Source organism: Suncus etruscus, chromosome 12, assembly GCF_024139225.1.
Source record: "Suncus etruscus isolate mSunEtr1 chromosome 12, mSunEtr1.pri.cur, whole genome shotgun sequence".
Taxonomy (NCBI): domain Eukaryota; kingdom Metazoa; phylum Chordata; class Mammalia; order Eulipotyphla; family Soricidae; genus Suncus; species Suncus etruscus.
In genome coordinates, this window is record NC_064859.1 from 6,365,917 (window position 1) to 6,392,104 (window position 26,188).

General features: G+C 36.4%; 1 protein-coding gene and 1 non-coding gene across 2 annotated transcripts; one reads left to right on the plus strand and one right to left on the minus strand.

Annotated features, from left to right (window-relative positions):
- Nucleotides 1–758: 758 nt before the first annotated feature.
- On the minus strand, nucleotides 759–18,408 carry ARG1 (arginase 1). Its single transcript, XM_049785216.1, has 8 exons — nucleotides 18,264–18,408; nucleotides 12,008–12,080; nucleotides 9,207–9,381; nucleotides 6,575–6,734; nucleotides 4,190–4,284; nucleotides 2,179–2,283; nucleotides 1,849–1,985; nucleotides 759–1,152 (listed from the first exon to the last, which is right to left on the minus strand). The coding sequence occupies exons 1-8, from the start codon at nucleotides 18,318–18,320 to the stop codon at nucleotides 986–988; spliced, it is 969 nt and encodes a 322-aa protein (XP_049641173.1). The 5' UTR covers nucleotides 18,321–18,408; the 3' UTR covers nucleotides 759–985.
- LOC126024833 (small nucleolar RNA SNORA51) lies at nucleotides 16,128–16,260 on the plus strand. The gene has a single exon (XR_007500933.1). It is a non-coding gene; the product is annotated as a small nucleolar RNA SNORA51 (small nucleolar RNA).
- Nucleotides 18,409–26,188: the final 7,780 nt, after the last annotated feature.

Below are 26,188 nucleotides of genomic sequence, written 5' to 3' on the forward strand. Positions count from 1 at the left end.
TTATTTCCTTTGTCTTTCAGGGAATGCAGCCATATTTAAAATATAACCAAAGGTAGAGATTCAAAACAGTTCACTATAAACTATAGCTATTTAATGTTAATGAATTTGGAGAGTAAACAAGTTTTATATTACCCAATTTTAGTTGAAGTATCAGTGTTAGAGTTTAAATAATTTCACAAGGTCTGTAGCTTACACCCAGCTAATCTAAACACACAGAGTTCACCTAATCTGATTGGCTGAGGCACATTATAAGTATCCCACAATCACATAAAATAGAGTTAACTTCTGAAGTTGCTCGCGGAGGGTTAGAATCTGTAAGTGCTAAGCTGTCCAATCATGAACTTGTTGGGGATCTGCCATCCCGACATCATCTACAAGGTCTTGGAACATTTAAAGAATAATGATTTCATCTTATTTTTCAGTTTTTTAGTAGATTTAGAATGTGTGTTCCATGTATTTAGAAACACAGATCTTGTATAAAGAGCTTATTATAAAAATCATGTATTTTGAACAGCAAGGAATAACTTTTAGGAGGGTAGCTTTTTTTGTTGATGTTAGGAATCCCACTCTAGGATCTAAAATAAGTATATGTTTATCATTCATGTAAGCAAATTTTATTTGCAAATTACTCTATACTTGTATTTCTAAGGATAAAAATGGGAACAGAAGATTTTTTTTAATATTTTTATTTAAACAGCTTGCTTACAAACATGATTGTGGTTGGTTTCAGTCATGTAAAGAACATGTAAAGAACCCCCCTTCACCAGTGCAACATTTCAGAAGATTTTTAATTTTACAAAAGTTTGAATTTCTATATCTTGACATTTTCATCAAGAGGGAATAGATAAAGTTTATACTGATCATACTAATATTTAACAAGGTAAGATATTTTTCTGGAAGTTTTTGAAGAATAGCTATATTTAGGTAAGTTAGATGTGCTTACTTAGCTCATTGGCTATAAGATTTTTCTATGTTATTTCCACATTTACTTAGGTGGACTAAGATAGTCTATAGGCTTATGGTTACCCTCCCTTGCAACTCCAAAACATGACAAGGTTATTGCTATTGCTGTATTCACCGTCCGAGTTACTTCTTCAGGTGTCTTCCCAAGAGATGGGTTCACTTCCATGATATCTAATCCTGAGAGTAACCCTATGAGAGCAAATAGAAGTAATGCACTTTATTAAATAGATAACACTTATTTGTTTGGGGACCCTACCCAGCTGTACTCAAGTGTTACTGCACTGCACTCAGGAATTACATCTAGAAGTTTTAGGAGAAGTACAGGGAGATGACAGGGTCCTGTATAGGATTCTGGATCTAACCCTGGGTGGCCACATACAAGGCAAATGCCCTCCCTGTTGTACTAGAACTCTGGCCCCAACAGTTGACATTTTAAAATGCATACAAATTAAATTGAATATCCAGGAGTATAAGAAGATAGTTAACAAAAATACTTCAGTGCCTTATTTGGTGGACATTCTAGAATTGTCCATTGTGCCTTGACTTTCAGATCAGGGTGGTATAAATATATGTAGGCTAAGTGTATGTTGATTTATTTAACCACTCAGTGTTTTTGTTTGTTTCACTTTATTTATTTCTTTATTTTGGCACTCCGGGATTATCCTGGCTCTGTGCTCAGAAATCGCTTCTGGCAGACACAGAGTACCATATGGGATGCTGGGATTTGAACCACCAACCATCCTGGATCTGCTCATGCAAGGCAAATGTCCTACCGCTGTGCTATCTCTCTGGCCCTGTTTGTTTTACTTTTTAAATATTTTATTTAATCACTGAATTGCAAAGTTATTTATGATTGGATTTCAGACCACTCTGATGATTACCTACCTGTTTTGCAAATTTCTTCTGTGATATAGAGACCTTCTCTGTATGTTAGACCTCCTGGAACTGGAGTACCAGTAGCCGGTGTGAAAAATGGATCCAGTCCATCAACATCAAAGCTCAGATGAATTGGCCTTTTCTTTCTTTTAAGAGATGTAAAAGTAATTCATTTTAAAGCTGGTGATTTAACATTTAGAGGATAAATAAAGTTCATGTTTTATAAAAGGTATCAGCCCAATCAAGTTCTATGACTTTACTGGAAGCTTTAATAGTAACTTGTCAGTTGTAAGTATTTTAAGTAATATTCACATGCACATAAATAACACAAGTACATACCTTCCCAGTAGATAACTGAGTGTTTCTTCCATCACTTTGCCAATTCCCAGTCTATCCACTTCAGTCATTGAAAAGAATTTAATACCAAAAGTTTTCAAAATATAGCTACAAAAGAAAAGATAAAATAATCTATAATTAGTAAGATGGCAGCTTCTGTACCCTTTTGATTTCTTTTAAGAAAGATCAGCATATACCACTCCTAGGGATACCTTAGGAACTCAAAAACGCAATACAAAAACTCCTTCCTCATACCTATATTCATTGCAGCACTATTTACAACTGCCAGACCCTGGAAACAACCAAGATGTCCTTCAACAGATGAATGGCTAAAGAAACTGTGGTACATATATACAATAGAATATTATGCAGCTGTCAGGAGTGATGAAGTCATAAAATTTTCCTATACATGGATGTACATGAAATCTATTATGCTGAGTGAAATAAGTCAGAGGGATAGAGAGACACACAGAATAGTCTCACTTATCTATGGGCTTTAAAACTAATAAAAGAAATTATTGAAATAATTCCCAGAGATGAGAGCTGGAAGGACTGGCTCACCATATGAAGCTCACCACAAAAGTGGTGAGTGCAGTTAGAGAAATAATTGCACTGAGGACTATCATAACAATGTCAATATGTGAGGGAAGTAGAAGACCTGTCTCGAATACAGGCAGGGGCGGGGAGGGACATGGGGGCATTGGTGATGGGAATGTTGCACTGGTGAAGGGGGTATTCTTTTTATGACTGAAACCCAGCTACAAACATGTTTGTAAATATTGTATTTAAAAATATTAAAAAAGAAAAGAAGGGGCCGGGCGGTGGCGCTGGAGGTAAGGTGCCTGCCTTGCCTGCGCTAGCCTAGGACGGACCGCGGTTCGATCCCCCGGCGTCCCATATGGTCCCCTAAGAAGCCAGGAGCAACTTCTGAGCACATAGCCAGGAGTAACCCCTGAGCGTCACAGGGTGTGGCCCAAAGACAAACAAAAAAAATTAAAAAAGAAAAGAAAGATTAGCATGAGGGCCAGAGTAATAGCACAGCATTAGGGCATTTGCTTTGCACGTTGCAGACCTGGAAAGGACCCAGGTTTGACCCCCAGCTTCCCATATCATCTCCTGAGCCTGCCAGAATGTATTTCTGAGCTCAGAGCCAGGTGTGCCAGATGTGGCCCAAAAACCAAAAAGCCAAAAAAATTAGTGTGGATGAAATATATAGGTTCTCTGAACAATATATGTTTGTATTTATAATAGAAAGTCAATTGAGATTTTTAAAAATACAATTCAGGGCTAGAGAGATAATATGAAAGTAGGGCATTTTTGTGTGTGGATGACCCAGGTCAGTCACCAACATCCCAAATGATCCCCCAGTCAACTAGGAGTAATTACTGAGTGCCCCTCTCAAAAAAACAAACAAAAAAAAAACCAATAAAAATATATTATTCAGGAACTAAGATAATAGGCCAAAGGGTTGTAGTACATTTCTAGCATGCTTAACGTTGCATGTTGGCTCCCTGGCTCCAAAATGCCCTGTTCCGGCACCATTAGTTATGGCCATGGTGGCCCTCATCCAACACTGCCAGGCCTAAGCAGCACAGAATTTCAGTGATCTGAGCACTGAACCTTCAGGCCTATACATACTTTATGTTTGCACTGTTTGGAAATTTATCTTATTTTCTTATATGTATTAGATAGTGTTAAATATCATTTTAAAATCTGGTGCTTAAATATGTTCTCTCATCTATATGTCTCACATAGCCAGTTTAACACTAAAAAGAATAAAAATGAATGTAAACCGGGGCCGGGCGGTGGCGCTGGAGGTAAGGTGCCTGCCTTGCCTGCGCTAGCCTAGGACGGACCGCGGTTCGATCCCCCGGCGTCCCATATGGTCCCCCAAGAAGCCAGGAGCAACTTCTGAGCACATAGCCAGGAGTAACCCCTGAGCGTCACAGGGTGTGGCCCAAAAACCAAAAAAAAAAAAAAAAATGAATGTAAACCACATTATAGATACACTTACTGTTCCCCAGGGTCCACGTCTCTCAGGCCAATATAAACAATATCTTTGGCAGATATGCAGGGAGTCACCCAAGAGAATCCTGGTATATCGGGAATCTAAAATTGCAATATTTTCATTTGGTTATATATGTTTCTCTTAAGAAAATCTCTTTTTTTCTTTTTTTCTCCAGGTTATTACTTTTCTCTTCTTCAAACAAAACCACATAACTTGAACTATCTAGTCCCACCTCCCAATTGGGGGGGGGAATAAGGGAGGTACCAAGACCAAATAGGTGTAAGACCACTAAGTAGTAAGCTAGGCACAGAGGGGACCACTTATTCTAGCAGCCCCGGGGGTAAGGGAAGAGAATATGGGAAGGACAGGAATGGAGATGGAGGGAGGACAATTCGGTGATGGGAATTCCCCTGATTTTATGTTAATATGTACCTAAAATATTATTGTCAATGATATGTAAGCCACTATAATTAAAATAAAAATTATATTTAATAAAAAAAGAAAATCTATTGAAAGTCAAGGTTATTGGTTAAACTTATATCTTATATTTAGAGTATAAATTTTGAAGAAATTGTTAAAATTGGACAAAAATTAGGATGTGAATGTCTGCCCCCCACCTGTACTACTTCCCTGTATCTTTAATTGTTTTGGTCTTATCTGACCCCACCCTGTAATCAGATCCAATATTAGTGGTTTGTCAGTATTTACCTGCTCTGTACTCTACTTTTACTTGGGCCCTGCCTTCTCAAAGCTCTTTTATAAGAAAGAAAGAAAAAAGAAAGAAAGAAAAAGAAAGAAAGAAAGAAAGAAAGAAGGAAGGAAGAAAGAAAGAAGAAAGAAAGAAAAAAGAAAGAAAGAAAGAAAGAGAAAGAAATGAAGGAAAGAGAAAGAGAAGGAGGAAGGGAGGAAGGAAAGAACAGAAAGAAAGAAAGAAAGAAAGAAAGAAAGAAAGAAAGAAAGAAAGAAAGAAAGAAAGAAAGAAAGAAAGAAAGAAAGAAAGAAAGAGAGAAAGAAAGAAAGAAAAAGACAAGAAAGAAAGAGAGAAAGAAAGAAAGAAAGAAAGAAAGAAAGAAAGAAAGAAAGAAAGAAAGAAAGAAAAAAGAAAGAAAAAGAAAGAAAGAAAGAAAGAAAGAAAGAAAGAAAGAAAGAAAGAGAAAGAAAGAAAGAAAGAAAAAGAAAGAAAGAGAAAGAAAGAAAGAAAGAAAGAAAGAAAGAAAGAAAGAAAGAAAGAAAGAAAGAAAGAAAGAAAGAAAGAAAGAAAGAAAGAAAAAGATAGGAAAGAAAGAAAGAAAGGAAGGAAGAAAGGAAGGAAGAAAGGAAGGAAAGAGGGAGGGAAGGAAGGAAGAAGGAATGAGAAAGGAGGGAGAGAGAGAAAGGAGGGAGGGAGGAAGGAAAGAAAGAAGAAAGAGAAAGAGAGAAAGAAGAAAGAGAAAGAATAAAAAAGAAAGATGAAAGAATGAAAGAAGAAGAAGGGAGAGAAAGAAAGGAATGAAGAAAAAGAAAGAAGAAAGAGAAAGAAAGAAAGAAAGAAAGAAAGAACAAAAGAGAGAAAGAAAGAAAAAGAAAGGAAAAAAGAAAAGAAAGAAGGCAGGAAGGAAATGAACAAAGAAAAAAGAAAGAAAAGAAAGGAAGGAAGGGAACAAAGAAAGAAGAAAGAAAAGGAAGGAGGAAGGAAGGAAAGAAGGAAGGAAGGAGGAAGGAAAGGAACAAAGAAAGAAGAAATACAAACAAAAAAAGTTATGTGGCACAAGACTATATGGGATACTGGGGATAAACCTTGCCAGCCAAATGCAACGCAAATGCCTTACCTGGTGTACTCTCTCTCTGCCCCATCCCAAAATTCTTTCAATCCTAGAATTAACTAATACACAAAATGCTATCTTCAATCATAAGTCTCACCTGTTCTTGACATTGTCTAAACCTCCATTGTAAATATGTTATTAGATATGAAGTAGGTTTTTGTGAAAACTGACTTCATACCCGCTGTAGTTCTTGTATTCATAAAACATAATTATTTTGAAAAATGAAGATGAAGATATCTACAGTCAATTAGCAAACTAGTAAGGAGGAATAGTGCTTCCACATTTATCGTAAAACCCTTTGATTTTTGGATGCAGAGGAATTATTGAAGATTACATCAGTACTTCCAAATAAGATGGAAGTTTTTGTTTTGGGGGAGGCTGCCCAGCAATATTAAGGACAAATAGGGCTACACCAATTGGTTCTCTAGAAGCCATGGGGCACTGGGAATTAAAACCAGGGCCTTTTGCATGCTAAGCATGTGCCCTCACCTCTGAATTATCACAACACAAGCACAAGGTTTCTTACTTTCCTTCCACTTCCTTAATATCTGTTGTTATTAATTCAGTAGAATAGTAACCAGCGCTTTACCTTGCCCTTTAATTCCTTCAGGAGGAAAGACACAGGTTGGCCATGCAAGTTCCCACTTGAAGTTGTCTGTGGAGTGTTGATATCTGTGTGAGCATCTACCCAAATTACACAGAGATCCGAGTGAATCTTGGCATGGCCAGAGATGCTTCCAATTGCCAAACTTTGGGGGATAAAAATATGTACAGCCATCAGATTTGCAGGACTACATTCATTAGATTAACACCTTTAATTTTCATTTGTGTCAAAGTGACCAATATTTCTCATAAGGTTAAATTAGGTATGTAAAGAAAACAATTTTAACAAAGAGAAATTACAGTTTATACTTAACATTAATAATGTGTACTTCCATAGTTATTATCATTACTGAAATGATAAGATTGGTTTAGGTTTCTAAACTAATAAAATCAGTAAGTTATAAAGTCATAGTTTAATCAACAATAAATATGTATTGGAGCACCAATCGCAGAGGAAATTCCTTAGCATAAGACACGATTCGAATTTCAGGCTTAATTTGGCTGTTTTTTTTATGTTCTCATCTCCCTGTGAAAATAATTCTAGTAAGTGAATTCTGACTTTTCTTCCATTGTTTTTAAGCATCACTCAGGAGCACTTATGGCCACCTTAGCCAGTGTAGCCCAAGCACTCACCCTCTCTTGCGTTCACTCACTCAGAACCACCCCTTCAATTTTGTTCTACTGCTATGCAGTAGAAAACTCACTCGCTCAATCCAGGCCTTCAAAGTTCATTCTAAAATCTCCATGCTGCAGAACATTTGCCAGAATGGAACATCTATAGAATACCTTATCAATGAAAAAGATCGTCCACTCACCACTGTTTGAGTGTTATAAGCTTTTAGATTCTCAGAGTAAAGATAATTGTGCCATGATGTTCCAGTGTTGATTAAACTCCATGTTTGTTTTTCCTTCAGGTTTCTTACATTTTGCTGTTACTCCCCAAACTGCCAATTGCGATATTTTCTACTTAAAAAGAAAGCAGGCCTGTTTCTCACTTGCAATTTGGCTATAGGTGCCTTGCAAATTGTTTTTAGAAGAGAAAACTCAAGGTATAGAAGAAAATCAAGTTAACTCTAAGAACCAAATAAACTTAAGAATGTCCTTATTTTTTTATTTATTTATAAATATCAGGCTGGTGTTTATAATTTTTGGAAGCAAATTCTGGAAAATTATCTCAAAAGCTTGAGAGTAAATATTAAAATAAAGCCAATGCAAGCCAGTGTAAAACTGTTTTCTTTATTATGTGAAATGATGAAAAGAAATGGAATGGGAGAGTCATTGTCCAGTCTGCCAGTGCTCAGACGCTACTCCTGGCTCTGCGCTCAAGAGTCTCTCCTGGCTGTGCTCTGGGGACTATATGTCTGGAAAATTAAATCAAAATCAGCCTCATGCTGTCAACACTTTCAATCCGGTCTAGAACTAATGAAAATTAGAAAGTTACTTAAATATTCGACAATATAGATGCACAGTAACATAACCTTGATTAAAAAATGTATGCAATTTCTGGGGTTACATCTGGCTATGCGCAAGCTTATTCTTGGTTCTGTATTCAGGGCACTACTGGCAAGTTTGGGAGACCACACCCAGGGCAGAAATCAGGTTAGTTATGTGGAAGGCAAGTATCCTCCCTGCTATAGTACCACTCTGGTCCCTTTGTGCTTTGGTTTTTGTTTTGAAGCCACACCCAGAAGTGCTCTGGGATTACTCCTGGTAGAGTTTGGAGTCCACTTGGGTGTCAGGGATTGAGCCCAGATCAGCCCAGTGCAAGGCTGTGCTATTATTCCAACTCCAAGTTTGTGCAACATTAAAAATTATGCTTGGGTCAGAGCAATAGCAGAGTGGGTAGGATGTTTACCTTTCATGGGGCTGACCCAGGTTCGGTCTCTGGCATCTCATATGGTCACAGGAATATGACAGAAATGGTCACTGCCAGGAATAACTTCTGACAACAAAGCCAGGGATAGTCCCGAGTGCCACTGGGTTTGGCCCCCAAACCAAAAATTAAGAAATAAAATTACAGTTATATGTAACACTAATGAAATAATAAAATTCATACTGTAGATTAAGAACAAAACCTGATAATGCAAAATGGTTTAACAAAATCATACACAAGGAATCTATGATGGGAAGAAATTAGCCAGATTTGCCATTCTTGCTCTGATGATTATTAGGAAACGATTACTTTTTTTCTTATATATATGTATGTTGTATGTGTGTATACTATTGTCAGAAATTAAAGCAAAATAAGCTAAAATATTCTCATTTCCTATTTATTTAGGAACATTGGCTTTTGGAAGATATTTTACTAAAATTTATTCATATTTGGTCATTTCATATGGAAAAAACTGATATTGTGAGACTTTAGGACTAAGTGAATGCTTTTTTGTTGTTGCTTTGTTGTTGTTTTGTTTTATTTTTTGGTGGGGGCTCACACCCAGTAGCGCTCAGGGGTTCCTCCTCCTGGCAGGCCCTGGGGACCCTATGAGATGCCGGGATTCGATCTACCGTCCTTCTACATGCAAGGCAAACGCCCTCCCTCCATGCTCTCTCCGGCCCCTTCGTGGGACTTCTATGTTACCACTTGTGATGGCATCTCCGAGAAAAACCATTCAGCCAACCTGTGGTCTCCTCCCAGCACAAGACTGATTCTTCCGTTCTTCTTGACATCGGCCACCACACCAGCTAGCTGCTCATTGGCTTTTCCCACAGCTCTTGGATTCTTCACGATTTGAAAAGGAGTGTCATTAGGAACATCCGCAAAGGGCAGGTTCCCATAATCTTTCACATCACACTCTGTAATTAGAATTAGAGTATCAGGTTACTAATCACATAATATGTCTACTTGCATTATGAAGCCATCGAGTTCTCTTTACAAACTGCACTTTCCAAAACGTGAGCAAGGAAAGTGCAGAAGACTGCCATGACGGTGGAAGCCATGTCTACTTTTCCCTCAGACCTTCTGCTCATGCTTGCTTACTGCCACTGCCACCTGTATACCAGACTCTCAAAAAACATTTCCTAATGGATGCAGTTAATCTAGATACTTAATACAACCAGGGAATCATTCCATTTGGAACTAATGAGTAATGTAACTGTCCATTTCTTTTCCTATGTGCTTTTTACTTTTCTATAATAAACATGTTTTAAACATATCATAAATAGTTAAAATTAAAAAAGAATTTGTATGCTAATAACCCTAGGAAAATGCACCCATATTTTTTTCATTTTCTTTGTACTCTGAGTTCTTGGTTTCAGACCACTTTGTGTTTTTTCTGTCCACTGTACTAGGCTCAGAATGGTATTGTCAGAATAAGTGCATACATGTAGATTGAGCATGACACCTGATAACTAAGAAAATAGAAACTTTATTATACTTTTATAATAAGAAATTTGGGTAACCCAAAATTCCTAAGTGTTTCATAAAAAGTATTAGATTAGTTTAAGGTTATGAACAAACTAGTCACTGAGCATTGTATGCGTTAAATGTCTTTGTATTTCCATAATTCACTGACATCTTTAAGACATTTAAATAAGGACCAGTGATGTGGCACTTTCTATTTCATATTCGGACCTTATGAAGTAATTCTTACTTGTTAAAATTCACTTATTGTAAATATATAGGTCAATAGATTTTAAAAAATGTCTCGTTTTGGCTCCAGAGCAAGGTAGAGCACTTGCCTGGCACATAGCTGACAAGACTTGATCACCAACATTCCATATGGCCTCTGTGCACTGCCAGGAATAATCTCTGACTTCAGAGCAAGGAGTAAATCCTGGCTTCAGAGCCAGGAGCAACTCCTGAGCATCACCGGGTGTGGCCCCAAAAGAAAAATAAATTATTATTATTATTATATTACTATTTATCATTCCTATTATTTTAGCTAGCATCATGATTAAGGTTTAGACCAAGTCCATAGACTCCCAAATTCCCTGTGCCTCTTTGCAAGCACCACCTCCACCAGGCATTTGCTGATTTGACTTGTTATTATGTTTGTGTCTTTCTAGATAAAATGTGTGGTCTTTTTTGTTGTTTTGAAGTCATCCCTGTTTTTACCTGTGTCTCTTTTTTATTGTTAAAGTCTGCTCATTGTACACGAATGTTTCTTTTTACTTATCCATTCACTATTTAGTAGACATTTATAATTTTCTCTTTTTTTGTTATTAAAAATATTGCTAGGAACATTCAAATATACATCTGTAGATTAATGTTTTTACTTCTTGGGGGTAAATATCTATCACTGTATTTTCTGGGTCAATGGGAAATGTATGTAATTTTTACTCTTTTTTTCATATTGATATTATTGTGTGCATATATTCTATATATCCATAATATCCATCTTGTATTGGGACCTTGATACTGCCCTACAAAGCTCATTTCTAATATTTTACTGCCTCAGTCCCAACCCTTATTTCCCCCCATCCTCCCATGTAGGTGCAGCTAATGACATGAAGCTCACCACATAGAGTGATAAGTGCAGTTAGAGAAATAACTACACTGAAAACTATCATAACAATGTGAATGAATGAGGGAAAAAGAAAGCCTGTCTCGAGTACAGGTGTGGGTGGGGTGGGGAGTAGGTAGATCTGGGAAATTGGTGTTAGGAATCCTGCACTGGTGAAGGGGGTGTTCTTTACATGACTGTAATCATACAAGTACAATTATATTTGTAATCAGGTGTTTAAATAAAGATAATTTAAAAAAAAGAAGCTATAAATAAGATTTACAGAGTGTGGGTATATTGTACTTTTCCTCCAGAAATATATAAAGATTAATCCATGCCCAGGTTAAAATTTTACTAAACTTTATATACATAAAAATTATGTTAAACTATAATTTTTCATTTGCATGATCATGTATTTGTGTATATTTATATACACATAAACATACTATATAAAAATGAAACACTATTATTATTTTACTTATTTCCTTTAACATAATAGTCTTCTTGCAAAAGGTGTTCTCTTCTGCCACTTTTAGCTTTCAATGTCCCAGCTCCCCTTCTACCCTAGTTCTTGAACACAAGAATTCTCATACTTAATAATCTGGCCAGAATAAAATATATCTAAGTAAATTATATCATCTAATTATATTTATTGACTATTCTTTATTATTTCATTTCTCTCTGATAGAGTATGCTGTGTAATTAATGTCAAGCCAGATATACCTCATCTTATCAGTAGCCTGCTTCTGCAATGGTAGAAAGAAATTCAGTGGACATTATATAATCTAACAAAAATTACCTAGATCTTGGAGCTGGACAGATAACACAGCAAGCAGGGCACTTGCCTTGCATATGACCAACCCAAGTTCAATCTTCAGTTTCCTATATGTCCTTAAAGCCCCAACAGTGAATGCATAACTAGGAATTAAGCTAGAGCACATCTGTGTGTGACCCCCACACAAAATAAAACAAATTACCTAGATCTTTAAGTTTCTCAAGCAACCCAGCCCTTCTTAATGCTGCAGGGCCTTCTTCCACTCCTCCTCGTGGCTGAACAATTAGAAATAAAGTAAGTCAGTCATTATCACGACCAGCAAGCATCCACAATAGCAATCTTTTCAGTACTTTATTATTTGAAAAGTAATACTCCTATTTTTTTTAGTTTCTACAGAGTAAGGAATTTGCACTCTCTCATTTAATCACAAGAAGATCCATTGGATTGTCCATATGTCAAATGGAGGATCAGGAATGAGAAAATCTGTAAACAACCAAGATGCCCTTCAACAGATAAATGACTAAAGAAACTGGTACATATACACAATAAAATACTATGCAACCACCAAGAGAGATTAAGTCGTGAAATTTTCCTATACTTTGGATGAAAATAGAAACTATTATGCTGAGTGAAATAAGTCAGAGGGAAAGAGATAAACAGAATAGTCTCACTTATCTTTGGATTTTAAGAAAAATAAATGATGGGCCAGAGCAATAGCACAATGGTAGGGCCTTGCTCGTGGCTGATCCAGGAAGGACCTAGGTTCAATCCCCGGCATCCCATAGGGTCTTCTGAGCCAGGAGAGTGCAGAGCCAAGAATAATTCCTGAGCACCACCGAGTGTGATCCAAAAATAAAAAAAATGACATTATTATAATACTTCCCAGAGACAATGGAGTTGGGGACTAGAAGGACCAGCTCACAATATGAAGCTCACCACAAAGGGCCAAGTGTGCAGTTAGAGAAATAACTATACTAACAACTATCATGACAATGTTGATAAGTGGGAGAAGTGAATGCCTGTCTCAGATACAGGCAGGGGGTGGGTGGGAGAGAGTAGGGGCCATTAGTGGCGGGAATGTTGCAATGTTACACTGGTGAAGGGGAATGTTTTTTTAATGACTAAAACCCAGCTACAAACATGTTTGTAATCATGGTGCTTAAATAAAGATATTTTTAAAAATAATTTTTACTTTGACCAAAGTGGATTACAAATCTTTCGCATTTTAGGAACATTTTAGGAATTCATATTTTAGGAACATAGTGACATTGAACCAGGGACATTCCCACCACCAGATTGTCCTCCCTCCACCCATGTTCCCAGCATGCATCCCATATCCCCCTCCTTTGACCCACGAGCTGCTAGGATAGGTGGTCTCCTCTGTGCCTAGCTTGCTGTAGATGGGTTTTTTGTTTTTTTTTTTTGTTTTTTTTTTTAAAGAATAGTTGTATAGTTGTCCCTCAGGAATCTAGCCAACAAGTAGCAGAGTCAGGTCACCTCTTGGTTCTTGAAATTTACAAATGCAGATCTTTTGTTCCCATACCGCCAAACATTTAGTATTGCAAGCACATATTTTTTTATACAAGCAAACTATGAAAGATGAGGTTCAAACATTTAAAAAGAGAGAGATTTTTGTCTTGGATCAATTCAGAAGCTCATAAAATACTTGGATATTTAACTCCAGTTACAGTACAGAGATTTGCTTCAATACAGGCACACTAGGTAATAACAAAGAAGATTCTCATCACTCTGCTGATGGTAGTGTGTCATGGAAGGCTGCATGAGAGTGTATCTGTGAGCTAGCTGAGTCTTGTAGCGTAGAGAGGTACTTAGAAAAACAAATGGAGTGAATAAAACCAGCAAACCACAGCATCAGTTTGAATAAAAAGCACAAGAAACAGAGTGTGACACGAGCGATACCGACAGGTCCTCTCCATAAGTTAAACTCAGGGAAATTCACCTGGGAGCTGAACCACAAAGACCATCTCTGTATTTCAAGGAGTCATTTGATTAAACGTGCAGTTGACATGATTTCCACCCTTGCTGTTTTTATACCAGGGAAGCAGACCTCTTCCTTGAAGTAGGTTAATTTCAACCTCTTGGCAGCTTAGAGATCTTAAAAAAATTATTTTATTTATTTATGTATTGGTTTTGGGGTCACACCCAGTGATGCTCAGTAGTTACTCCTGGCTATGTACTCAGATATCGTTCCTGGCTTGGGGGACCATACGGGACGCTGGGGGATCGAACTGCAGTCAGCCTCCACGTGCAAGGCAAACGCCCTACAGCTGCACCACTTCTAGGCCCAAAACCCAATTATTTTATGTATTTTTTGATTCAACTGTTTTAGCTAGTCTTGTAGAAAAAGCATGTCTTTTTCTAAAATTGAGTCTGTGCACCAAACCAGGAAGTATTTCTTTCCAATTCAAATATCCAAATGACTGTCAGACCATTCATGCAGCAGGTAAGGCATTTGCCTTGCACACAGCTATTCTGGGTTTGATCTTCAGATCCCATATGGTCCCCTAAGCCTGCCAGGGTTGATTCCTGAGCACAGAATCAGGATTAAGCCTTGAACACCACCAGATATGGCCTCAAAACAAACAAAATAAAACAATATGAATATTCAAATGACTATCTCTGGTATCAGTGCTGGATTTCAGATTCCCAATACTGGTAGCTAGGGATCCATATGTTTGCTCCAACACATTTAAGTCCTGTTATTCTATCACCCTTCTGCATTCTCCCTACTCGTCATCAAGTACATTCAATAATTCCTTTAAAGCTTCATTAAAAGGCGTCTTGGCTTATATTTTCTTGTCTTTTCTCCATTATTTGATTTTGTTGCTACATCTTCTAAAGGCATGATTGTATATTTTGAAGTGCAGAACTGACAGTCGTTCACAATTTGTTAACTTAACAAAACTTCTGTACAGGATGTTAACTGGAGGTCTAAGTTCACTTCTTTACACGTGGCTAGCCAGTTGTGCCAACACCACTTATTGAAGAGGCCTTCCCTGTTTCATTTAGGAACAGGGTAAGATCCAAATGGATTAAAGACCTAGATATCAGACCTGAAACCATAAAGTATATAGAACAACATGTAGGTCAAACACTCCATGACATAGAGACTAAGGGTATCTTTAAAGAGGAAGCAGTACTCTCCAAACAAGTGAAAGCAGAAATAAATAGATGGGACTATATTAAGCTGAGAAGCTTAATTTTCTCAAAGAAAATAGTGCCCAGAATACAAGAGCCACCCACCGAGTGGGAGAAACTATTCACCCAATACCCATCAGATAAGGGCCTAATCTTCAAAATATACAAGGCACTGACAGAACTGTACAAGAAAAAAACATCTAACCCCATCAAAAAATGGGGAGAAGAAATGAACAGACACTTTGACAAAAAAGAAATACAAATGGCTAAAAGGCACAGGAAAAAATGCTCCACATCACTAATCATCAGGGAGATGCAAATTAAAACAACTATGAGGTACCATCTCACACCACAAAGATTGGCACACATCACAAAGAATGAGAACAAGCAGTGCTGATGGGGATGTGGAGAGAAAGGAACTCTTATTCACTGCTGGTGGGAATGCTGTCTGGTCCAACCTTTGTGGAAAGCGATATGGAGATTTCTCCAAAAGCTGGAAGTTGAGCTCCCATACAATCCAACTATACCACTCCTAGGGATGTATCCTAGGAACACAAAAATACAATACAAAAATCCCTTTCTCACACCTATATTCATTGCAGCATTGTTTACAATAGAGAGACTCTGGAAACAGCCTAGATGCCCCTCAATAGATGAATGATTAAAGAAACTATGGTACATATACACAATGGAATATTATGCAGCCATCAGAAAAGATGAAGTCATAAAATTTTTCTATACATGGATGTATATGGAATTTATTATGCTGAGTTAAATAAGTCAGAGGGAGAGAGATAAACACAGAATGGTCTCACTCATCCATGGGTTTTGAGAAAAATGAAAAACATTTGTGTAATGATTCTCAAAGACAAAATAGAGGAGGACTGGAAGGTCCAGTTCCTGACATGAAGCTCACCACAGGGATCGTTTAGTGCAGTCAAAGAGATGATTACACTGATTACTATCATGACAAAATGTGACTGAATGAGGGAAGTAGAAAGCTTGTCTAGAGCACAGGCTTGTGTGGGGTGGGGAGGAAGGAAGGACACTTTGGATATTGGTCATGGGAATGTTGCACTGGTGAAGGATTATATTATCTTTACTTTTCTTTTATATATATAAATATATATATATTTATATATATATAAGAAAAGTAAAGATAAGGCCTCCCAATTCTTACCACAGGCTGTCTTCTTTACACTGACTGTATAGAAAGAGAAGGTACAGTAAATGCTCCCCATATACACCTCAACCCAGGCCCTTTGCCTGATCTGTATTGTGAATTGGGGGACAAAAAAAAAACTTCATGGTCTTTATTTTATTTATCTCATTGAAACTTTATAGCAAATTTTATAGACTCTTGAATAAACTCTATATGTTTTCTAATACACTCTTTAAAATTTCCAGAGTGACTTCTCTCTCTCTCCCCCCCCCCCGCCTCCGTGCATGTTCCAGTCTCTGTCCCTGTCTCTGTCTCTCTCACGCTTCCCAATACTAGTCATTACTTAGAATTTGGGTTATTTACCACCTTGGAAATAAGTTTGTTAGCACCATTTTACTTTGGAACTGAGTCCCAATCCCCTGTGCTCTCAAGTGTAAGATTGGGTACCAATCTACAAAAGACATCAATTCAGATCATGGGCAAATTATTTGGGATCAAAAATTTGGTCTTGGTTCACAATTTTTTTGTCCTTAAAATTGACCAAACAAATGTCCTTAAACTAAAGATAGTTAAGTGTCTTGGTTAACTATAAACCAAATATTCTACTCTCAACTATTTTGCCATCACTTTCTTCCCATTGCCTCCAGTGGTGTAGAGGGTGAAGCAGAGAGGAGTCCTTTCCCAACTTCCTAGCCAACTGCCCTTTAAGCCTCTCCTTTGACAGTGTCAGATTTTTATTTCCTTTAGTTGAAGACTTTGTGTACTGCTTCTCCGTTGACCTCTTCTCCTCAACCCTCTACACTGCGATTTACTGTAGAAAAATCTCTTACGTAAAAAAATACGCTTTACTCTCATGGGGCCATGCTTTAATTGGGGAAGTGTTGGAGGGGCAGTAATATGGGGAATTGAGGAATTGCTGAGAACAGAAAAATCTTTAGGTTATATTTCAAACTGTTCTCCTTCAAAGGGCTATTATCAGCATATCCTGTCGAGATTTTTCTTCCTTTCTTCCTTGTTTTCTTCATTTCTTCTTCTTTTTTTGTCTTTCTTCCCTTTTTGATTTCTATCTCTCTTTTTCATTTTTATATATAGGGTTCTTATTTTAATTTTATCTTTGTTAGACTCTATCCTCAATATAGGTGGATGTGCCATGAATTCAACATAAAAAGAAACTCTCTATGTCAGTAAATTGTCCCTGTGTCTGGAAGCAACCTTTGAAGTATATTTCTGCTGTAATTCTGAGAGTAGACATTCAGATCAGGTTTCCAACTTTAGACTTTATTCAATTGCAAAGCAATATTCAAAACTAACATATAGCCAAGATAGACAAGGGGAATTCTGAGAAACCTGAAAAATATTCCATTTTATGCAATGATAAAATCTTGTCCTTTTAGTCTGTACCCAGCACAGGCATGCTGAAGTCTAGAATGTTTGTAATTATATTTTCCAGAGTGAGTGTGTCCAGGCAGAAAAAAATATTATATTTAAATGTTGTTGGCATGTCTTGACAGCTGCGAGTTTTATAAATTAGTCCTTTCAGTGTTACCTGTAAGCAATCAGATTCTTCCATTTTTGCTTTTTCCTCCCCCTCAAGATGAGGTACACAAAGGATTTGATCTAGTTCATGAACTAACACATCTACAGAATCATTAAAACTTAAATAATATGTATCATTAACAAAATTACATAAAGTAATAAAATTTAGTTCATTAAAATTAAAAGTAAAAGCTGAAGAATGTTTCCAATGTCTGAAAAGTTCTAGGTATTATTTATATAACTAAACAAATACGTTTTCTTAAAAATTCTCACTTTATTTACACACAGTGACACCAAAAATAGGGTGAGCAAAATAACTCTAAATGAATAGCTACAATACAGAAATGTTAATTTACATGCAAATAAAAATATATCCTCTTAAAAATTTGAGGTAAATACTAGATGCAAATAAAATATGGCTGGTTAGGAGTCAGGATTGTGTGTACTTGTGAATTATATTGAAAATGTCTAGAAGATCTTAAAATATATAGCATATTTATATATTCCAGGGATCTAGTTAAGAATACATTAATACCTTACTAATTATAAATCTGGAATTTTTAAGTAAGTTCCAGGTATATAAAGCTCAACTTTTACTCACTTGTCCCTTTGAGAAAGGAGCTCCAACGATTCCTATGGATTTTGATTTGGAACTCATATTCTGACACTTCTTGTCTCTGTACCTGTGTTCTCCAGTCAGTTCCACTTTCGGCAGCCCACAGAAACAGAGAACACATTTTTTTCCACTTATAATTGAGTTGAACCTGTTTATCCAATGAGGAAGATTGGCTCCACCTACTGAACTAAAGTATGACAGTCAACTAGAAGTCTTGCAATTTCTGTATATGTGAAATAATCAGAAAAAGTCTTCTCAGTCTAGTCTCTAATTATGTGCTCCAAGTTCAGACAACAGATGACATAAATCCTTAATTGCAACATTGATTTTTCAACCTAGTATTTTGTGGTCAATCTCAATTAATCAAAATTATATATGCAGGTCCAACGTTGGGACTGTGCAAACTCAGGGCAGAGCACTTACCTCCTTCACATTTTTAGGTCCTTCTATGTTACACTGGGCTGGGTCTGGAAAGATGATCTTTCATCTCCCTTCTAATCCTACAACTGGGTGTTTAGGTTTAGCAAACTAGGATTAATGGTTAATCCATGAGACATACCTCTTACATCTCTAAGGAATATATATATATTTACTTATGAATACTTCATATATAAATACATATACACAAAGCTTATTTTTATGATTATTACTTAAAGTAAAAAAATCCATGATTTTTAACACATCTATGAGTATTACTAGACTAATTTTGAAATATGCCATGTAGGAAAATAACTTTTTGTATCATAGTAATTAAGATATAGAAGTAAAATTAGCCAACACCAGATGGGTTTTATTGTTGTTTAGTTGGTTTGGAGGCTATACTCAAGAGTACTAAAGGCTCATTTTTGGCTCCATGCTCATGACTAAACCCTTACAGAGGTCAAGGATGCCTTGTGATGTCTGAAATTTGAATCAAGGTTGCAGCTGATAATGCCACATGCAAAGAATTGCCTTATTGTTGATATGTTATCTCTCACCCCAACACTGAATTTCCATTATGTACCAGATTTTTGTTCTTAAATATTATTGATAATATTTATTATTCTGTGGAAAGTTTTTTGAACCACACATAGTGGTGCTCAGGGATCACTCCTGGCTATGCCTGAGGGGCTGTATGTCAAACCAGGCATTAAATCTGGTTAGCCTTATGCAAGGCAAGCATTGCAATTCAAATGCTACCCAGCTCTAATAATATTCATTACTATATCAATTATACTTCATTTTATCTTGAATGTCATTTCAGTAATGAAGACACACAATGGCAGGGAGATTGCCAAATGTCATACAAAGGTTGTAAAACAATCATGATTCAATCCAAGGTATTCCTGATCGACCTAGCCTCTAGAATTTTTAAAGTAAATATGGCAACTTTCAAAACAAACGGGGCAAAATGTATGCCTCTCAGACCACACAGGTGCTTGGGAAGTTGTCATGTTAAAACATAGATTTAGGAAAAATGCACCATAAAAATTCTTCCATATTAAGCAATATGAATGAAATTTTAGATGTGGCACACCAGGGTTTACTCCTGGCTTTGTACTCAGAGGTCACTCCTGGTTACCTTAGTGGACCTTATGGAGTGCCAGAGATCCATCCCAGGTAAGCTGCTGTGTGCAAGGCAAGAGCCATCACAACAGTACTATCTGGCCACATGAGTTAAATTTAAAAAGAATTTTTCTTAGCAGTAACTAATTTATTTTCCCTTTTGATGGAGAGGACATTGTGGAAAATTTAAATTTCACAGGGGTAGGGCATTTTGTCTGTTGTATTCCCATGATGGCTCGAATAGTGCAATAAACACAAAATATTTTTGAATCTGTGAGGAAATCAAGGTCTTACAGATCCATTTTACTACCACTATTTTCCAGAGGCATCTTATCTTTCACTTATAGATTTGTTTATATATCTTACATATTTGTCTACTTAGGTAGTTCATATAGCATTGACATGCCAATAACTTTCCCATTCTGTCACTTTCATTTACACAGTCTTAAATTACTTAATAATTATTTTTTATAATGAATTAATGTGTCTATTTCTTTTTTTTAGTTGCTTGGACATATAAGGTTAATTCTTTTGTTTTGTTTTGTTTTTTTGCAGTTTTTTTTAATATTTTTTTTAAACACCTTGATTGCATACATGATTGTGTTTGGGTTTCAGTCATGTAAAAAACACCACCCATTACCAGTGCAACATTCCCATCACCAATGTCCCAAATCTCCCTCCTCCCCACCCGACCCCTGCCTGTACTCTAGACAGGCTTTCCATTTCTCTCATACATTCTCATTATTAGGACAGTTCAAAATGTAGTTATTTCTCTAACTAAACTCATCACTCTTTGTGGTGAGCTTTCTGAGGTGAGCTTCTTTGTGTTTTAGAAGTTTTGTGTAAGTCCTCCTTACTCCAAAATTACAAACATCTATTTTTGTGTTTCTTCTATGTCTTTTACAGTTTTTAATGCCTATTTAGTCCATCAACTCATTTTATCTTTGTATACTGTACAAGTTTTCTAGCTACAATTTCCCCATTATAATCCATCACTGACACCTATTGATCAGTCCATTATTTTCATATTGACCTAAGTGATTCATAATTGTATATTATTTACCCTAAATATATGCTGAGTTCTTTTCTGTTTGATAAACTTTTTTTTCCTTTGACTGCATCAGATCCACAGTTTTATTACCATAAATTTAGGGCAAAAGTAGCCATTTTTAAAAGAATAGCAACATTTTTGCTCTCCCTTCTAAAAATTCAATTAGCTGTACAGCAGGTAGAACAGCTTCCTTGCATGCTGCAGACATGGGTCCCATTCCTGGCATCTCTTATGGCCCCGTGATCACTTACCAGGAGTGATATGTGAGTGCAGAGACAGGAATAACCCTGAGCACTGCCAGCTGTGCCCAAAAACAATGAACAAAAAATAGTTATCTATAAGAATCTATTCTGGAAATTGAGTGCAGTTTCAAATCTCTTTAAGCGGTTGTTACTATACCATACATGCTATCACAGTCCAGTGGATTCCTTTTGAACTTTCACCCTTCCTACATTGGTAATCACAATTCTGTGATCAGAATCGAAGGGTTTGCCTTGGTTTTACATTGTGCGTTCTCTTGCTGTAGTTTTTTTACATTCCACATATGAGTGAAGCTATTTTTTTCTTTCTGACCTATTTGATTTAGCATAATATGTTTTTGGTTTCAACTATACTACTACAAATGAGAAGACTTTAATTTTTCTTGTAAATGAATAGTATGATATTATGCTTATGTACCATATTTTTTAGACTTCTTTATTGTTCTCATAGTGGTTCTTTCTCTTACCTAACCACTTTCCTGATATTGTGGCAGGCTTTCTAAAGGACCAGTCCTCCTGGCCTTTGTTTTTATTTGTTTGGGTATTTTTCTCTTATGATGTTTCTTTATATTTCCAAATGCAATCATTCTATATCTTTCCCTCTCCCTCTTAGTCATTTTACTCATTGTAATTCTACCCATGTCCAACCCTGTAACAGCAAATTTTATGAATTTATTTTTCTAATGACTACATAGTATTCCATTGTATAGTTATAACATTTCTTTCTTTTTTTGTTTTATTTTTGTTTGTTTGTTTGTTTTATTGTTTTGGTACCACACTTGGTGGAGCTCAGGGATCACTCTTGGCTCTATACTCAGGAATTACTCCTTGTGGTGCATGGCAAACAATGTGGGATGACGGGGATCCAACCCAGATTAGTAGCCTGCAAGACCAAAGCCTACCTGCAGTACTATAGCTCTACACTGAAATATCCCTTTTTATCCATTTGTTTGTTTGGGGGCACTTGGATTGTTTCTATATTTGGGCTATTTTGAATTATCCTTCAATAAATAGAGGAGTGCCAATACCTTTTCTGCATTGTGTTTTAAGGCTGTTAGATTTTGTTCCTGGGAGCAGAAATGCTGGGTTGCATAAAAGCTAAATTCTTAGTTTTTTGCTGAATATCAATACTGTTTTCCAAACAGACTGGACCAATTGGCATTCCCACCAACAGTAAATGAGGGCCCCTTTTCTATGCATACTTGCCAACATTAGTTGTTTTTGTTCTTTGTGACGAGTGCCAGTTCTTTTTGTGGTGTGAGATGTATACCACATTTCTTTTATTCAATCATTCATATTTGGGCATTATGGTGTTTTCTATTTTGTGTGTATTTAAACAGAGCCACGGTGACATAGGAATTTTGAACTAGAGCTTTTATTTTAATAAATACGTAGCTCTTTGAACAAACAACTAGAAATGGAATTTCTGAATCATATGATCTATATATTAGGGTGTGGTATTCTCAAGGATACTCACTGCATCCAGTAGTCACTCCCTGAATGCTTGACTCACCAGGTCTGTGGTTTAGTACTAAGGTTTGAGGAAGAGTTGTTGAGTGTCAAGATTACAGACAGCCTTGAACTTGGTGCTGGCAGTCAGAGCAGGTGGAGTGTTAATACCTCTACTATAATATACCTATTATTAGTCTTTGGAAAAACTTTTGTACTATTTCCCTTGCTGGATTAGTTTGCACTCCTACCAACAGGGCATGAGAGGTCCTTTTTCTCTACCCTCTTAACAGCATTTGTTTCTGGTCTTTCTATTATAGGCCATTTTCATAGGTGATATCTCCTTATTGTTTTGCTTTGTATTTTCCTGATAATGACTCTCCTCCTATTCCCATAACAGTATTAGGAATTAGTATTTCCCAGTAGAGAAGTTATAAGTTGTAATTAAAAGAATAAATTTGTAATATATTGTGGAACCAAAAAGTAAGGAAGTACTGAATAAAGTTCACATTTTTAGGGATATATTTTGTTTTGTCCTATCCAGCAGTGCTCATAGATTATTCCTATCTCTGTATAACCTATCTTTGTACTCAGTAACTATTCCTACTTGGTTCAAGAGCCCATATTGGTTACTGGGGATTAAACCTGAGCTAGTCATGTGCAAAACAAATGCCCTACCCCATTGTACTATTTCTTTGGTACCTCAATTTACACTTTTGCTTCTTCAACAGACTGTCATAATGCTTTATGAACTTTTTATAAATATTCTTTATAAGTACCACATAATATTCACATGTTATTAAGGAATATAGGTAAACTATTGCTTTTTATTTTGTTTCCTTGGGAGCACACCCAGCTATGCTCAAGGCATACTTCTGCTTCTATGCTTACTGTTCACTTCTGGCAGGATTTGGGGGACTATCTGTGGTTCTGGAGATTAAATTTAGTTCCCTTATGTGCCAAGTGCCCTTTTTAACTATACTATTTTTCCTGTCTATGTAGTGATTTTCTTTCTTTCATGTTTAAAAATATCCTTTTAAAGTTAGACCATGACACACTTCTAACTACTTTATTTGACGTTAACAATTAAGGGATAATTGTGAAATGTATAAATAAGCATTGAGCAATTTATGCTGTAAGTACTGGTTCAAGTAGCCTTGTACATTAACAAAACTGCAGAAGCCAACATATGCCAGTGTGGCAAAGAGCTTAGTAATATATAATATGATCCATGCTGTGCATAGTTGCATTTGGAAAACACTTGAGAAGATATTCTTGAGTAGATAAAATATCTGAACTCATCAAATCTCATTATCGTTTTGTTTTATTTTGTTTTGAGGCCACACCCAATAATGTTCAAAGCTTACTCTTGGTTAAATGCTCAGAGATCACTTGGTGTAACTTGAGTAATAATATGGGATGCCAGATATTGAATCTGGGTTGTCCATATTGTTTTGCTATTTTGAGATGGTTTCTAAAACTGCCCACGAAGCAATCACTTCCAACAGACTTGAGACATGCAGAACAATTATGGTCAGGAACAATCTTTGTTTTACATCATATAATAACACAGTTCTAGTTTGTAATCTTACCTTCTCTACACAAGAAGACATTGTTTCTTTTCTTTTTTTAAAAAAAATTTTTGATTGCCCCATCAAGAGTCTTGCTTGAAGCCAACCAAGTTCGATCCCCAGCTTCCCAGATCCCCCAAGCCTCGCCAGGAGTGAAGAACCATGGGTAATTCCTGAGTATTTATGGATGTGTCTCCCAAACAAACAAAAACTATACCAAATAAAAACAAACAAACAGGGGATATCACAATACCACAGCAGTTAAGTGCCTTGCATGCAGCTGACTCGAGTTAAATCCCTGGCATCCCATATGGTCCCCTGAGCCTGCCAGGAGCGATTTCTGTGTGCAGAGCCAGGTATAACCTCGAGCTCAGCTTGGTGTGGTTCAAAAACTAAACAAAGCAAACAAACAAGCAAAAAGACAGTGTTAGATAGTACAGGGGTTAATGTACTTACCTAATATGAGACCCACCCATTCAATTTTCTGAACCACATAGTCCTTTAAGCATTGGAAGGTCCTCTCTGGAGACCCCTGTGCAGTTCCAGTGGAGTACCATGAGGCCCTAAACCATCAAGTAACCTAGGTAATACCTAACACCACAGTACTAAAACAGCGTCATATCATTAGGTCCTCCTATTGAAGCACTAGCCTGGTTGACTAAGAATCCCTGAGAAGATCATCCCTTCACCCTAGGACCTCCAGGAACCACTAAAGAGACCCTTCAAAAACACGTGATTTACAGTTAATACATACATATCAAACTGAACTGTTAATACATTTTAAGAAAATTATTAGGGTTATAGTCATAAATTTGTATAAGTTAACACAAATTTAAATATTTATTTATAAAATGTTAGGGTTGGGGACATAGTTCAAGAGATAAAGCACATGTCTAGCATATGTGGAATTCTGGATTTGATTCTTAGCAGCACATAGCCTCCAGAACAATACTTGTATAGCCCTTATTTTAAAAATGTTAACAAATGCTATAGGAATCTTAAACATCTGCATGGCATTTTTAAATGTATGGCATACTTTCATATCATTTAAATCATTTAGTTGGTATTTGATCTTTGGTCCTAGTGGGAAGAAAGCTCAACTATGTTGGCTAACTAGCCCACAGCCTCATTATAACTTGTGAAACTGACTTTGAATGGCCTTATTTTTAGTTTAAATGTTATTGTTTCATTGTATAATTTAAAAATCTTTGTCCCAAAGATACAGAATTATTTTACTCATATGTGAGATATAAAGAAACATAGTAGGAAGATAACTAAAGCCCAAAGGCGATAGAAACAAAGAACAGGAGAAATGGTCATTAGTAGGAAGTTTACCAGTATGTGGGTGGAAGGGAGGAAAGGTTATCACTGCTAAGGACAGTGATAGAGGTAAGTGGTTACTTTGGACTAGTTACTTAAATGAGGTAAAATGTTTTGCATGATATTCTATCAGTAACAGTATTGTAAACTACAGTGTCTAAAAAGTGGGTAGAGGAAGGAATAAAAGTCACCTGCCATAGAAGCAGGGTCAGGAAATGGGAAGGAAACTGGACATTGGTGAAGAGAAGCAGACATTGATTGGTGGTGGAACATTATATGCATGAACTGAATGAATAAATTTTACAGTGATTCAGTAAAATTAAAAAATATATTTGTCCCATTTGATTGCGTTTTGATTTAAACAGTATTTTAAAATAGTTTATTCTGAAAGTAATTTCGAAATTGCTTGCACTGAGCTAATTTTGTTTACAGGTACTGCTGTCAGTCAGCTTAAACTGGCTCATTAAGATGAATTGATTATTTAGTCCTTAATTTCTTTAAAGAAGACCAATACCAACTATGTGGTATTTGGTTAGACTCTCCTTCAATCAATGACTCTTAAGATCCATATCTACTTATAGATCTCCTCTATTCATAACTTCGGTAAACCATCCATTCTAATTTTTCAAATATGTGTTTTATTCAGGGTTTAAATCAAAATACAGAAAGACAACAATATCTTTTGACATTGCTTTAATTAATGTATACCTTGGG

Coding starts and splice junctions, on each gene's coding strand:
- ARG1 (XM_049785216.1), bottom strand. CDS start 18,320: ATGAGTTCCAAATCAAAATCCATAGGAATCGTTGGAGCTCCTTTCTCA. Junction 6,735..9,206: donor GTGCTGGGAGGAGACCACAG/GTTGGCTGAATG, acceptor TATCCCCCAAAG/TTTGGCAATTGGAAGCATCT. Junction 1,153..1,848: donor AGAAGAAATTTGCAAAACAG/GTAGGTAATCAT, acceptor TTGCTCTCATAG/GGTTACTCTCAGGATTAGAT.